Here is a 16,341-nt window from a genome sequence, read left to right as displayed (position 1 = left end):
CATTTTGTAAAGGAAGTACTCCAAAACTGGGCCAAAAAAAATTACTTTACAATACTTAATTTTACAAAAGTGGTGGTTTTCTAAAAATATTTTTTTTTTTACTTTTGTGAGAGTGGGTTATGTCCCACTGAATAAATGCTATTGGGAATTATAACTTGGGACACACTGATTAAACAAAATTTAATGAAAATTTTAAAAAAATACTTGGCCTTGTAACTCTTTTTAAACCAGGCCCTATTCAGTCAGTACTTGCTAAAAGAGCAATACATTATTATCATATATATGTATGTATGATATGACAATTTTTTTTAAAGAAGGGTGGAATATCTGCCAGTGACCATCACTTCTCATGAGTCTTTGATTTGCAATTTGAAAAAGCTGTGTCTATGATTTGCCTGTTTGTTATTCAGCAGGAAAATGTGTGCAAAGCTAAGGATATCTGCTAATCACTTACTTATGACAATATAATACTAATATAAAGTCTCACAGTGAATAACACTGTTGTATACTTGCAGATTACATACCTCAGTTTGCTCTATGCAACTGGATTTTATTGTGTTCTGAACTGTCTTCTTTAAACTAATGCTTATCATGTATGTAACTGATTAATTAACGAGATTAATTAAATTTTTTGATTGGGTCTAAATATCCACTAAGTTGATGTCCAACTCAATCTCCAGCAATGCTTTTATTTTCATAAACTATAATAATAAATTAATATGAAACTATAATAACGTACCTTCTGCAAGTACTTATTGTTATTTTATTGCAAACAAATTATCTATCTATCTAAAGTCATTAAAAAGTCATTAAAACACTCACACTTACAAACAACTTACAACTTTATTGCAGGCCAATAACATTTTCATATATTTAACAGTCTTTTTTTACAAAATTTCGGTTAAAAGGAACAATCTGATAAAACTGAATGTAATACTCAGGTATTTTATGGACTAAGATTATTTGCCTGGATATGTACCCTACGTACTTACACCACTGTACGCATGAAGGCTCGCAGGCCAAATTCAATGTTTTTTCAACTGTTTGGGACAATGCCATTGTTTTCTTGTTTATCTTGAGTTATTTTTTAATTGGTTCTTAAAAATGTAATTTAGCATTCAGCATACACAAATTATCATTCAAACAAATTACTAGTAGTACATTTTATTTTCTGTTTTTTGGGGATTTTGAGTGTATAAATTGAAGAAATAAAATTATACATTCATTAAACACATTTATATTCACTGAGCTGTTTACTTTTGTCAATTGCTTGAAAAGTTTTAGAACCTCTTAAAATCAGTCTTATATCAATATTATAATCAACATATTTATAGCATTAGCTGGAATCGTTCTTGCCTAAGTGATTCACTCTTTGCGAGTTATTTTGTAGTTGATGACAAAAGTAGTTTTAACTTTCCTCTTATGTTTTATTTACATTTTTTTGCTTTTTAAAATAATAATACAGGTCGGAAATATGTAAAATACCAACAAGGACTTTTTGGGCATTAGAAACTTTTAACTGTTAAAATAATTGTCTGACTTTGCTGGACATTTAGGGGTTTTCAACGAACACAGACCAAATATATTTTAACAAATGTTGCAACATATTTAGCGGTTTTCAGTGAGCACAGACCAAATGTTTAATTTAATGGACTTTGCCAGACTTTTAGGGTTTTTCATCGGGCACACATCACACATTGACTTTTGCAGACTTTGCCAAACATTTAGGGTTTTTCATCAGGCACATACCACACATTTACTTTTACAGGCTTTGCCAGACATTTCAGGTTTTTCAGCGGGCACATACCACACATTTACTTTTACAGACTTTGCCAGACATTTCAGGTTTTTCAGCGGGCACATACCACACATTTACTTTTACAGACTTTGCCAGACATTTCAGGTTTTTCAGCGGGCACAGGCCACACATTGACTTTTACAGATTTTGCCAGACAATTCAGGTTTTTCAGCTGGCACAGGCCACACATTGACTTTTACAGATTTTGCCACACATTTCGGAGTTTTTAGCAGGCACATACCACACATTTACTTTTACAGACTTTGCCAGACATTTGAGGTTTTTCAGCGGGCACAGGCCACACATTGAGTTTTACAGATTTTGCCAGACATTTCGGAGTTTTTAGCAGGCACATACCACACATTTACTTTTACAGACTTTGCCAGACATTTCAGGTTTTTCAGCGGGCACAGGTCACACATTGACTTTTACAGATTTTGCCACACATTTCGGAGTTTTTAGCAGGCACATACCACACATTTACTTTTACAGATTTTGCCAGACATTTCGGGGTTTTTAGCAGGCACATATCACACATTTACTTTTACAGAAATTTAGTGTTGTTCAGTGAGCACAGGCCATACATTCTTTATTCATGTGCTTCTTTATAAAATTAAATGTACAAGTTGTATATATTTTTTATTTGTAACAAATGTGTCTTTATTTTGGATTTTTATTAGAGTGAGTTTAGTTAAGTGCTATGCTGTGCCAAATGTGAAAAAATAAACAAAAAATATATTTTTCTGTAAAAAAAGAAGTTAACATCTTTTTATTACACAATTTTAATTGTTATTATTTTATTATTCTATAGCTTTTGCTTAAAATAAATAAAATATGCAGCACTTTGTTAATTTGTATGTACTTATTATTTACTTTCAACATATGTTTGCAAAACTCCTAAAACCGTGCAGTACTGCATGTGACTATAGTCAGCACTTAAGAGGGTTAGGGGGCCACCAGTTATAGGGTTAAACAGTGCCAGCAATTACATGAGAGCAACTTAGCAAGAGAATATGGACTTATCTATCTACGATGTGTATTGAGGTGGAGAAGTGAAAGGTGTCAACTACAGCTAAACTTTCTAATAAATCATAAGTAAGCTTTCTAAAGACAATTTTAACACAACAGATGTAGCCCTGCACTCTTGAGCAAATCAAGTTGGCTATACTGACTCCTACCTAGGCATACTTAGAGGCATATAGGCAATCAAAACAGTAATAACCATTAATCAATAATACTAACAAAAGACAAAGCTTGTTTTATCATAAAACAAATTTCATTTCAATAAAATTTAATTGCTGCCTACCACATAGTTACCACATACAAGAGTACAAAAAGCATTCAAAAGATTAAAAAATGATTACTGCAAGTTTGTATGTAAGAAATAAATCAATAAATTAAAACATTTTTACCCAATAAACATTGTAGTACAATTTGAATCTCTGTTTTACAGATATGCCCCAATTTACATTATAAATGGAATCAAGAGTGTTTGAATACTGTAAGTTCACTAATGTTTTCAGGAGGTACTTGAATGGAGAGAACACTGTAGGTCTACTAACCTTTTAGAGTGTATTTGAATGGCAGAAACACTGTAAGTCTACTAATGTTTTCAGGGGGTATTTGAATGGAGAGAACACTGTAAGTTTACTCATTTTTTCAGGGAGTACTTGAATGGAGAGAACACTGTAAGTCTACTAATGTTTTCATGGGGTATTTGAATGGAGAGAACACTGTAAGTCTACTAAACGTTTTCAGAGGGTAGTTCAAGAATTTTTCAACCTCCATGGTGAATTTTATTCACACCTTCTCTCTACATATGGAAGTTTAATCATAGTTTTTCCTTTGTTATTTTGGTGTTATTCCCCGATTGCATAACTTCAATGGACATCTCTCTGAGAATCTTCGTGATTGGTTTCATTTTTTGGTTTAGTTAATTTAAAGTCTCTTTTCAGGTGATACTCAGTGATGTTTTTCTTCATATTCAATATAAAAGTTAGTGTCGTGAGTACTCTTTAAATTAGACTAATACTAACAGAATGGATAGAAAAGACATGTTAAGTTCTGACAGTATACCTGCAAAACTTGAATAATTCAAACTCATTGGTAGCCAAATAAAAAACTTCTCAGCACATAAAAATCACATGTATTATACATCAATATGTACAGTATGCTGAGTACTTTCACGTAATATATTTGTCACCCTAGAGCCATTTTGTATTTTAGTAATAAACTAAAAACTTCTAACCGTCTATGTGAACATCAATGATTATGAACTCATTGGTAGATCAATAGAAATTTCCTCAGTGCACAAAACCGAATATATTATATGTCACTATTTTGTATATATTTGGTGAAGTGAATAAAAAGTAGTACTTGCTTCGTTACACTGATTTTGAAGTAATTACTTCATATCAAGTGAATAAAAAAGAAAGCGCTACCAAAGGGTAGTACTTGCTTCATATTTCCGGACCCCGTAGTATTTGCTCCAGATTCATGTGAATAAAACCTAGCAACTACTACCTTGCTGTAGTAACTGCTTCGTTTTTTGTGGAGTCTGGTGTAGGTCAGACTTCGTTTTAGTTCAGTCGGCATCATGGCGATGTTCATGCACGTTCGTGAACGTAAGTTATATCGTGAGCGTCGGCACGTCAGTGACAAACAACTTTTACGGTTTGAGGATGAAAGCATTAATTTTTTGACCGCTGAATTTCTGCCTGAAAGTGATGAGACAAGAGGAGGGGCTTTGACACCAAGGGGGAAAATGGAAATTTTTTTACGTGCTGTGGCTGATCCAGGATTTCAAATTGGAGTGGCTGAAGATGTCGGAGTCGATCGCTCAACGGGTTTGTAAAACCTTTCACTATGTTATGGACTGTATTACTGACCGAGCACATCATTGGATTAAATTTCCGAATTCAGTGAGAAAAATAAATGATGCTCAACTCTTGTGGCAGACCCGTTTTAGGCTGCCTTCGGTTATTGGTGCACTTGACTGTACACAGATTGAAAATTCTGAAACCTAGATTGTTTGGTGATGAATATGTGTGCCGGGAAAGGATACCCTAGTATAAACGTGCAGGCAACTTGTGATGCGGATCCGAACAATTCACCAGCATCTGTGCAGAATGGCCGGGTAGTGTTCACGACTCGAGAATTTGGAGAAATAGCCAGGTAAGAGAGGTTATAGCCAGATATGATGGGGCTGCTTGTCTATTGGGAGACTCGGGGTATGGCATTTCACCTTGGCTTATTACTCCCTTCAAACCTCCCCGCAATCAAGACGAAATACTATTTAATCGGCTGCACGCTCAAGAAAGAGTTATTGTTGGAAAGAGTTTTCGGTCAAGTTAAAAAAAGGTTTCCTATAATAGCAAACTGTGTGAGGATTTCTCTGGAAAAATTCCCAAACTCATTGTAAGCTGTGCAGTTCTACATAACATAAGTAAACATTTGAATGATAACTTTGACTATCAGCTTGAAGAAAATCCTGCCCTTGAAGAAGAACAAGAAGAGTTAGCTGCGGAAGAACAAATAGAAAATGCTGTAACAAAAACTCCGAGGTGTTGAAAAGCGTCAAGAGATTATCCAAATTCTGTTTTAAATAATACTTGACATTTTTTATGCTGCAAAATGTATATATTAATGTAATTGATGGTTGTTTTTAGTTGATTTTAAGGCTTGTTTAGGCGTCTGTTATTATTTCATACTTAACTTTAATTTTATCGAGCATATTTATGAAATCTGAAGTTAATATTTTGCATTATTGATGTACTCTTATGTTAAATGTATGTTGTTCTAAAGTATTATAAAAAAAATTAAAAAATTAAATAATTAAAAAGATATATGTATGTATTCTTTGTTTAAAGTTTGTTATTGACGATGGATGATTTGAAGGAATAACAGGATTGCGGACATTTGCCATCTTTAAATGTTACAATAATAATGATAACACTACGTTTCGAGGAATGGAAATCATCCTCTTTTTCAGGTGTAAAAAACTTAAAACATTAAAATGTGGGCTGTATTTTTGTCACGTTTTATTGTCAAACATCTAGACATCATAGACATCAGGTTCTATTTACAGGTTAATTCTATGTTTAAAGTTAATTGTTGACGATGGTTGATCTGAAAGGAATAAAAGGAAATTCTGGACATTTGTCATCGTTAAGTGTTACAAATTAAACACGACGTTTCCAGAACTGGAATTTGTTCTCTTCTGCAGGTAAATTAACTAAAAGATTCCAGTTTTCTAAATGTCTTGTTTAATCGGACGATCGCAGGCACACATTGATTTTTATAGTTTTTTTGTTTTAATTATTATTTTTTTTATATAATTTTTTTTGTTTTTTAATTTTATTATTTTTTATTTATTTATTTTCTTTTTATATGGGGGGATAGGATTTGGAACTTACAAACAAATTATTTATTAATCAAACAAAGAAAATAAGTCTTCCGTGTCAGTTGAAGCATCATTTGACAGTCTTCTTCAAATTGTTTTAGCAATATTCTTTCTTTTTCTATCTGGATTTTTTGGAGTTCCATTTGTTGCAGCAACACTGCACGCTGTAATTGCAGAGTGGACATATCTCTTGTTTCGTCCGTTTCTAGCATTGACAGCCTTTTTCGCTCCTTTTCTCACAGCTACCACAGGCTGCTTTGATGTAATCACTGAACAACTTGGCTGGTGTTCTACTTCCATGTTATCAGCTCCCTTCTGTTTAGATGAGGTTGTGTTTTTAGCAGATTCACCTTCACAAAATTCCTACTGAAGCAGCTCCCGGCACCTTTTTAAAAACAGGATTTTCTTCTTGTGTAAGGAGCAGTAAGAACTCTTTCTCCCAGTCTTTAAGTTTAATTTTTTTGTTTCCAGTTGCTGTTCTATCTGTTTTTTTCTTTATTTTTGTTTTCATGTTGTTCAGCATTTTTGAGAGTTGCGCCGGAGTAACTATTTTCCCGGTGGCTTTAGAATATTCTGAACATATGATTATCCAAGCTTTCTTCTTAGCACACATGACACTTGGCACTTTAGACTTTTCTACGACAACTGAATTTTCACTCAATAGTCGCACAAAAAGTGTTCTGTTAACAACATCCCGCTCAACTTCAGCACAGTCAACCGGCCTCATCACTTGACGACATAGTCAGTACCCAGAATGGTAAGTGACTGACAGACAGCAGACAAGTGAGTCATGCACCGACGAGCCGGTACATGGATGTCCCAGATAAACAGGACTCCGTTAGGAACGTTGAGTTTTGTTCACCAACATGCGGTGAGGGGTTATCGATAAGAGAAGGAAAATAAAAGTGAAGTAAGTGCTATAGGGTAGTAAAATACTACGGTAGTAAATGCTTCACCAAATCCGGACGGCCCGAAGTACTTACTACCCAGTAGAAGTATATTATTATTATTCACATCGTTCTGAGAAAATGCTACTACTTCGAAGTATTTACTTCAAGTAAATACTACTTTTTTATTCACTTCACCCATTGTGTACATTCACGTGTTATATGTGCCATCCTGGAACCATAATGTATGTTTGAGAATAACAAAGTTCAGACTACATACCTGCAAAACTTAAGAGAATTTGAACCCTACGAGTGGCAGTAGAGGAGAGCGGGGCTATACCGTACACTTAAGGGAGAATTTTTATTACACAGCTATTAATTAAATAGAAATTATAATAATATAAACAACATATAATTTGGTTTATTGGGTTCTAAAAGCACACAACAGTTTTGAAATTACTTCACTCTTTATATTTTAAAATTAGAAGTGAAAAAAAAGTGTAATTGTACGAAATAGCCCCGGGAGTCGGGGCTATTTCGTACAGTAGGTGGGGCTATACCGTACAGTTGAATAGCATCAGTTTAGGGTGGTAATAATATTAGTGCAATAAAATATTGTACAAAAGACTTTATTATATTATTATTATTATTTCATATAAAAGGGAATAAGTTGTATCAAAAACCTAAAAGAGAATAGACATGATTTTACACATTAGGCGAGGCACATAAATCACAAATAAAGTTGGCAGCAGAATCCGAAGCTCTTCAAGCCGCATGGATCCACCCTGCACATGAGCAGCACCTTACCCAGAGCTCGTTGTCCTTGCCAAAGTCTCCACACAACATGCAAACATACTTTAAACCGGAAGCTTGTCTTAAGGATTCTTTTTCAATAAATGACATTTTTGGGTCCTCGTCATCTAACTCATCGTCTTGGCAAATATCTTTGATGTCAGGAAGATTGTCATCTGATGACGAGTCCTCAAATTTAATTTTCCTTCTGCTTTTATATTTCCCAGATTCTGTTTTCTTGGAAGTAGGCCGAAGTCTTAGGTTTAGTATTGCTTTGTTTCGATTTTTTCTGCTCTTTCACTTTAGCTTTTATTTTTCCTTGCAGTTGTTGAATTGTTTTCTTAGGTTCTTTTATTTTTGCAGACTCTTCCAGTTGTGATTTATTTGGGGACTTAGTAAAGATTACTGAGTGTTGTTGTCTCGAAGATACTTTCTTTATTGTACATATATTGTGAGATTTAAATGATACTGCATTTGATTGAGGTGGAGTAGGCAAACGCACTGTTGCACTTGCACTCTGCAGAGAATAGAGATGAATACAAAACTATAAAATTTGTTAATTTTCTCCATAAACTACAATCTATTAATATTGCCATAACAACCCGTTAGGGGCTAAGTCGTACAGTTACGGGCCTAAATCGTACAGAGGTGTACGGTTTAGCCCCATCTTGTACCGCGATTAATGTTAGTAACCTAACCTCAAATTCCGACAATTAACCAATCATCGTTAAATATTAAAAGAAATCTTGAGAGAAGTAGTTTCTTATGATCCTACAGCTACTAGAATATTAGATAAGGTTCTTCACCTATCTCTTATTTTGTAATGCTCCAAAACTATAAGAAAAACAGTAAAAACACGTTTTTTCAACGGCACAGTTTTGTTATCACGTATAGCAAACAAATTCAGTCCTGTGCAAACTTGCGCTGCCTGCCGCTAGGGTGTAGCAATTGTTAGACATGTCTATCTTGAAATGAAGACGCAAAATCTGGGTATACGGTTTAGCCTCAGTGTACGGTATAGCCCCGCTCTCCCCTACTTTTTTCTCCAAGTGGCGGGACATTTTTACTGATTTTGTATGTTCGCAAAAGGAAATTTATATAAAATACTGTAAATTATATTTGAGTATGACAAATCATATATCAAGTTAAACTACATAACACACAGAATAGAATGGTAATAATATGAAACACTTACCTCGGTTAGGTGTAAAAAAACCAATGGATTGAATTCCAAAAATAAAAATTCATTTTTTTTTGTTTTATGTTAGGCTAAGTAAATGTTACTAAAATTAATTTTTTAACACAAATCCTAAATAGCCATTTTGTCTAAAATTTAATTCTGAACAAAAATATATATAGTTTATATATATTTCACAATTAATTGCTAATCAAAACTTTTATGTACACGTTTTTTACTGCATTTTAGTCAGTATCAGAGCCTACCTCATTCTTCCTCTTTCTTCCTGGTTTGAGAGGCCTACAAGTAATGTTCCAAGTACAAGGGAAATGAACCCCGAAATTAGAAGCTGGGTACCAGAAGTTACTTTTGCCCCCTTTTTTGGTGTCCACACACTGCACAAAGTCTTTCACTACGGCCTGGTAAATGAGCAATCCAGTGAGGAAGATCTCCACTTGGTCCAGTAGGTAGTACAGTACATGAATGAACTGTTTGTAAGGGTTCCGCTAGTGCCAGTGTATCTAAATACTACATCAAATCAAAGTTTGGAATGTGATCTTTCTAACCATACCTAATATATAGCGTTTAAGTCGCGGCATAACATCGGATATACCGGAACAAAAGAGGCTTTCTTTATAATTTTCTACATTTCATAACTTTATAAATTTCTTTATAAATATAATTAATATCAAAGTCTATTTATGTACAATTTTATGTATACTAAATTACATAATAATCTATCATATCCATTTCAACTATTTAAGGCCTAGTTTATCAAATAAATCTCATATTGTACTGGAAAACAATTTCCACCACCTACAATAATTTACATTAATAAACGTAACCAATAACAAAGAAACACTTTGTTGATATTTAACACATTCACTGCGGGTGACGAGCATGCTCGTCATGCGAAAATGGCGCACCGGGCGGTGGACGAGCGAGCTCGGCATACAGCAGCTGCTTTCATATTGCCTCAGTGTGAGCTGAGCAGTTGCCCGGGAAGGCTGTAACACTCACAGCAAGGTGTGCCTGGTTCAGTGAGTCAATTGGTGCGATTCTTCGCCGGTTCACCATTTTCGTTTGTTGTGTATGCTTTGGGATATTGTGTGAGTAGATTATCTGTTGACTGTGTAAGTGTATGTACTCATAACGGAGGAAGACGATAATGTTATTGACGATAACATTATCATCTGCATGTTTCATCTGATGACAATGAGTCAAGTTCGAACAGTTCTAGGGACGGTGAAGGCGGCGTCCCCCACCCCCAGTGGGCCACCCCACCCCAATACGTGTAATTGATGTACTATCTATGTGTCACTCATATACTATATATGTGTAATTCGCGAATGTTTGTGCCGAAACCTAGTGCGCTGCGAGCACATACAACACAGGGACCGGCACCCGGTGCGGATGGCGAGCAGACTCGGCACGGACATGACGTCACCCGTTCCGGCCAACTAAGCTTCTGGGATACCTTGGACAACGCTTTCGGCTATCCTGACTCCGGATTGGGTAAGTAAAAAACAAACAAAAATTCCCACATTTTCTGTCGCCGGTAATTTTATCATCCGCAGTGAATGTGTTAACAACATTAAAGTTGTGTTATCAATGTCAAATGAATAGTGAAAATGTTTACTAACATGTGTTTACTAGTAATATTTTACTATTAAAAATTAATAAAATAAAATTTAAATGAGTATAACCTGGGAGATTTCCTATTAATTGAAGATAAAATGGGCTACAGTATAATAAGTGGCCACCAACACAATCTAATTACAATCAAACCATGATTATCAAATCATCTATATTAATGACCATCTAAAAATACATAAAACAAAATATCGTACCGTATTACGTAATAGGTATTTCAAATAACATTGTAGTTTAGCTGGTTTTAAATCTTAAACATTAACCCTTTGCACGCCAGCCTATTTTCCAAAAGTACTACCCAGAAACGCCAAGGGCATTTTCAGCAGTTTTGCAAGCTTTCACTAAATGTATCATAACTTTTTTATTTTTTAACAGATATTGATGATTTCTTTACCATTGTTTTGCTTATAAAATGCCCTTGTTCAAATGGTAAATTTTAGTTGCATAAATGTCATTTAAACTTAGAAAAAAATAAAAATTTATAAAAAAAAAAATTTTAATTTAAAAAAAAACATTTTTTAGCACAAATAAATGGTTTCAAAAAACATTTAGGCTTATTTCCTGTTATACCCCAGTAATCTATATCTACTCCTTAACCTAATTACAAAATTTCAAAAGCCTAACTTATATAGAAGTCCAGTTGTGATTTTTTTCACTAAATGTGACACGGGCACAGTTTTTGTAAGTTGCATGGACGTTGTAATGTTACACTATATTTACAAATCAATACTTAACACTATACGAAAATAAATCGGTACTTTGGGATTATACCAACCACACCAGTATGAAGAACACAAAAATATAAATTTATAGATATATTATAAACAAACGTTATAGAACGAAAAAACAACTCTTTAATTACAAAATTACAAACTTACAAAGATTATCAATTGTTAATGAGGTCAGATTCGCTTAAACTTTTTTCAATAAACTTAAAACGTTATAAAACGACGTATTTGAGTAACAGAACTAACATTCCATCAATCGACAAGCATTTCCAGGTATTGTGATCGGTATTGTGGTCGCTGTTATCATATCTTTCTCGAGAATCCCGATTACGGCAGGCCGCGCGGCATCACATGATTATTTACGTTTTTTGCACGGTACATAATTGCCTTTCCATTACAATTCAATTTATATTTCTGATCAGCCCCTCTAGAATTATATTTTACTGATAGGTACTATCTCGAGGGATGTTTTTCTTTCGTTGACATCAGCGCGGGCTTCGGAAGCAACTTCGGCCGGAGGCACTCGCATTTTGGGTGGCGAAGTGTGATCAAGAATAAAAACAAGTTTTGTGTGTTTTTTCAATAAAGAGTTTAGTTTTTGTTTGGTAATGTTTGTTTTTGTTGAATTTTTGTGTTTGGAGAAATGTAGGGGTAAAATACGAAAGTACAACAAAGCGAACGGGCGCCGAGACTCTGCAATCACGTTACCTACTAGACCGCTCGACTTTGACCTCTGACTGAGGATGGGGAGGGGTTTGCGATAAGACAATTCCTGTTTTATACTGACAAAGTATTTTTCTACGCTAATCTAGTAATCAGTAGAAGTTAAATGTCAACTGTCTGAGGATGGGGAGGGGTTTGCGATAAGACAATTCCTGTTTTATATCGACGAAATATTGTTCTACGCTAATCTATTAATCAGTAGAAGCTAAATGTCAAATACCGATTCATGACTGGGTGTGGTCAGTATAATCCCAAAGTACCAATGAATCTAATAAAAGGGGCATAATAAAAATGCCCTAACAACAAAAGTAATGAGAGAATTACAAACGTAAACAACGCACAGCAACACGAACGTAAAAACCACGATCAAACCATCCAACAGCTGCGAAGCTCAAATACGACCAAACAAACAGTCAATTAAGGAATAAACTACTTTGTGGTTTCAAAGCAACTAATCGACTATCATTTAGTCAAAATTTCGCAGCAATCAGATGAACTATAAGAAAATTACAGGCGAAAAACGTGACGTACCTATATTACGGCCGTTGGCGATTTTCGGTTGAGTAGCCAACAGCCGTAATATAGGTACGTTGGCGTGCAAAGGGTTAATAAATAAACAAAAATTATCTACGCTATCTATATTTATAAAAAGTTACAAACAACAAAATGTAACATTTACTTACTTTTACAACTTTCAAGAATAAACGTGTCTGACTCCTTGTGAAATGAACACACGTACATCGTCAAATACCAAACACGATTTTACTTTGAATTAATCTGGAGCAATAATTTTGAACTGAATTAAGTTTTAGGCTTTTAAAATCAAATTATATTGAAGCTATACTTTTATATGTAAAAAATGTTTGTTTCTGATTATATAAAATAAATAAACTTTATATAAAGTATGTTTGAGCAACGAAGTACTTACGATTACTTTAGCCAATCTGAAATAGTATTTCTGCAGGAATTATGCATCAAAACTATAATTACTAATTAAAAAGTCATAGTTTGTTTAATTCCAACTAAAATAGTACAGGATTTTCAATATATTTGTAATACCAAATTTAGAATGTTTAAAAAGTCTCCTTAAGTGCATTTTTTGATACGTCCTGTTCATAGTAACTTTTCTTGCATCGAAACACTATTCTATTTCCATCTTTAGCCTAATTCTAGTTTTCATCTCATTCTCACTACAAACTGGACACTTCTGATTTAAAGGAGCAAGGTCATTATCTTGTAGGCCTAACCATTTAAAACATTGTTCAATGTTTAGAAATACATTTGAAGACAAAAACTGCATATTCATCGCCATTGTTTTTGCCAGTATCACCAGCCTATTCTTTAAGTAAACAAAATAAAATATACAAAGAAAACTGGGGTAGGATACAATAAGCGGACCTGGTTTTTCACATCGAAGAATGTAATCATCGATACCTAATACTCGCATCTTAAATCTTAGACTATCAATGGATGTAAAAGTATATAGAGTCCTCAATAACAATCATAGGTTTTAAATTAAAATATGAATTTAATATTTACAGCGATCAAACAAATTATTATAACCAAAATTAGGAAAACTGAAGACGACCATATTTGCTCCTCTCACAGTTACAGTTGTTTCTTTCCCACAAATTTCACATAATGTTTTTCGGTAGAGTCCCACATGTTGAAGTCACGAAAAAAATGTCTTATCATCTTTCAAAGCAATGTCGTGTAGTTTTCTAAAATTTACTGCCATTTTTAATAATCAAATGTTACTTATACAAAATTGAAATATTACAAGACGAGTGTTATTTGAAAGTAGGCTATTTACAACTGTTGATACAGATTATTAAAAGTTAATTGTTCAAAATAATTAATCAGTATCGATGGTTATGATTAAGTAATATCGTTTGCCAATTTCGATATAAAAACCGGATCAGCTAATCGTACCCTACCCGAAAACTGGCATTAAGTAATTATGAATTACCTGTCTGTAGGTCAAATGTATTCAATAGTATCGATACTTATAATTCGATTGTATTGGTGGTCGCTTATTACATGTTCAAAAATTATAAAATGCTAGGCCTAGTCTTAAATTTTGAATTGAGTTATTTATATGATTATATGTTCCACAAAGTCATCCGCTATGTAGAATGTCCTGAACAACAATTTATTTAAGTTTTTTATGAATGATTTGTCATTGGTTTCAAATGTAATATATGTTCTGGGAGTTTGTTATAGGATCTAATGCCTGCTTGAGACAGAACATTTCAAAATATCCTAGGCTAAATTTAGTCTGTGTTGATGAGGTTTGGGTATTTGATTAGCCTATAGGCCTATCAAGTGTTGTGATTGTGGTAATCCCTTCCCTCAAAAGATTTACTTTTAAATTTTCAATGCAATATTGTTTTTAAAATATATAGGCCTAAACAAGGCAAGGTCAGAAGTTCTAATTCTCTAAAAGCAGATTTACAAGAAAATATCTCAACTATAGGTTTTGTTATGATTTGTATGGATTTCTTTTGTAGACATAAACTATATATAGGTCTATGTGCAATTAAAGTTATAAGCTCCTAGGTTCTAAATGAGACACTTGTCAAACACAAATAAATCAAAGCAGTTTATACTGGCATAGTATAGATTAACACTATGACCTAAACAATGTAAAGGTTAGCCACAGGACAAATAATCAATTATCATGTTTAAAAAATAAATAATAATTATGCATGTATTCAACACTAATTAAGGTAGCCTACTTTGATATTGCCTATCCCAGTTTTCAATTAATAACTCACCTTTTTCAGGAGAATAGCTTCCTAATTGTTCGTCATCGCGTGACACTTGTGTAATAATGGACGATGCGTCCATTTAAACATTTGCTTATACTAATTTCGATAGTTTTAATATTAAAACTTTCACTAAATACCATAAAAATCTGCTGTATTCACAAAATGGCAGATAAGTCTCGAGTTATGTCGCAGTCTTTACTACTTACTCCAAACAGGGGCTGTTCAAGGCCAAGCAAGAATCAATTAAACCACACAATATAATGCAACTAAAATTAAAACTGTCATTACAAACAAACAATACCATCACAAGAACATAAATTTTTACAAAATATGACACCACTAAATTGTCCGTTACTAAACTTCGCAAGCGGATCTCACCACACCAGTTTTGACTCTATAGGATAAATGGCTGTCTACTAATGTTGTTAGAATAACATCACAGGGATTACCCATTGTTGCTTTTGGTGAAAATAAAAACCAGATGAAAAAGAACACTCAATGCTACATTAAAGTTTTTACTAATGTTCATAAGAACTAGGCCCTACATATATTTTGTTAAATATATGAATTATAAGGAATTATATTTTCCTATAAATATGCAATATATTTTAATCTCTATTCAATATACATCAAAATGTTTATATCTATTTTAGTTTTATATTCGAAGAACATACGGTACCCAAAATGAACAATTTGCTAAGTTATAAATAATCGTACCAATGGTTAATTCAATGGTAATAATATAAGTTATTTAAAAATATAATATAGTGTATTAATTCTCATATATTATTGTTATTTATATAGTTCAGAAAAACTTATTTTAAAATTTTGTTTTAATATACTAGGTGCTTCTTAGGTTTTTTTTTAATAAATGTCCCACAAATTGTAAGATATGATAAAAAATTCAAGGGATACGGTATTAATAGTTGACTAAAGAAATTCTTATCTCTTATCTCTATAAAAAAAAAAGCTTATGTTATTTTATGAAACATCCAGTAACACGTAAAACAAACATTCAATGCATAGCGAAGGATCCGTGGGGAGTTCACTTACGATCTGCTAAAGACGGCGACGTGAATTAAGTCTTGAGTAATTGTGAATATAGTTCAAAAACTGCCAGGAATATTATTAAGAGTACTAAAGAAATAAGTCTAAATTAAAAATCTATATAAGTTGTAATTAAAATGTATGGTTAATCTGATAAAGACCAATTACAAATGTAAATAACTTGGATATAATTATTCTACTATTGCTTTATTGAAGTCGACGGCCTAGCTATCTAAATATAAACTAGCAATCCCAGATATATCATGGAAACTGTTACATTCTGATATTGGTTTAAGTAATAAGTGAGGAGGAGATAGCTTAGCTAAATTCTAGTGGCGTCATTGATATAATTGAAAAATCAGT

At 33.3% G+C, this 16,341-nt stretch overlaps 1 protein-coding gene across 1 annotated transcript in view; it reads right to left on the bottom strand.

Moving 5' to 3' along the window:
* Window positions 1-15,357, bottom strand: part of LOC124364636 (phosphatase Herzog) — a 36,787-nt gene extending 21,430 nt beyond the window's left edge. Inside the window, exon 1 of the mRNA XM_046820260.1 lies at window positions 14,938-15,357. Coding sequence (XP_046676216.1) covers window positions 14,938-15,010 — 73 coding nt within the window. The 5' untranslated portion in view covers window positions 15,011-15,357. The remainder of the gene's footprint in view (window positions 1-14,937) is intronic.
* Window positions 15,358-16,341: the final 984 nt, after the last annotated feature.

The sequence above is a fragment of the Homalodisca vitripennis genome, chromosome 6, assembly GCF_021130785.1.
Source record: "Homalodisca vitripennis isolate AUS2020 chromosome 6, UT_GWSS_2.1, whole genome shotgun sequence".
Lineage (NCBI taxonomy): Eukaryota > Metazoa > Arthropoda > Insecta > Hemiptera > Cicadellidae > Homalodisca > Homalodisca vitripennis.
This window is presented reverse-complemented; position numbering and strand designations above follow the sequence as displayed.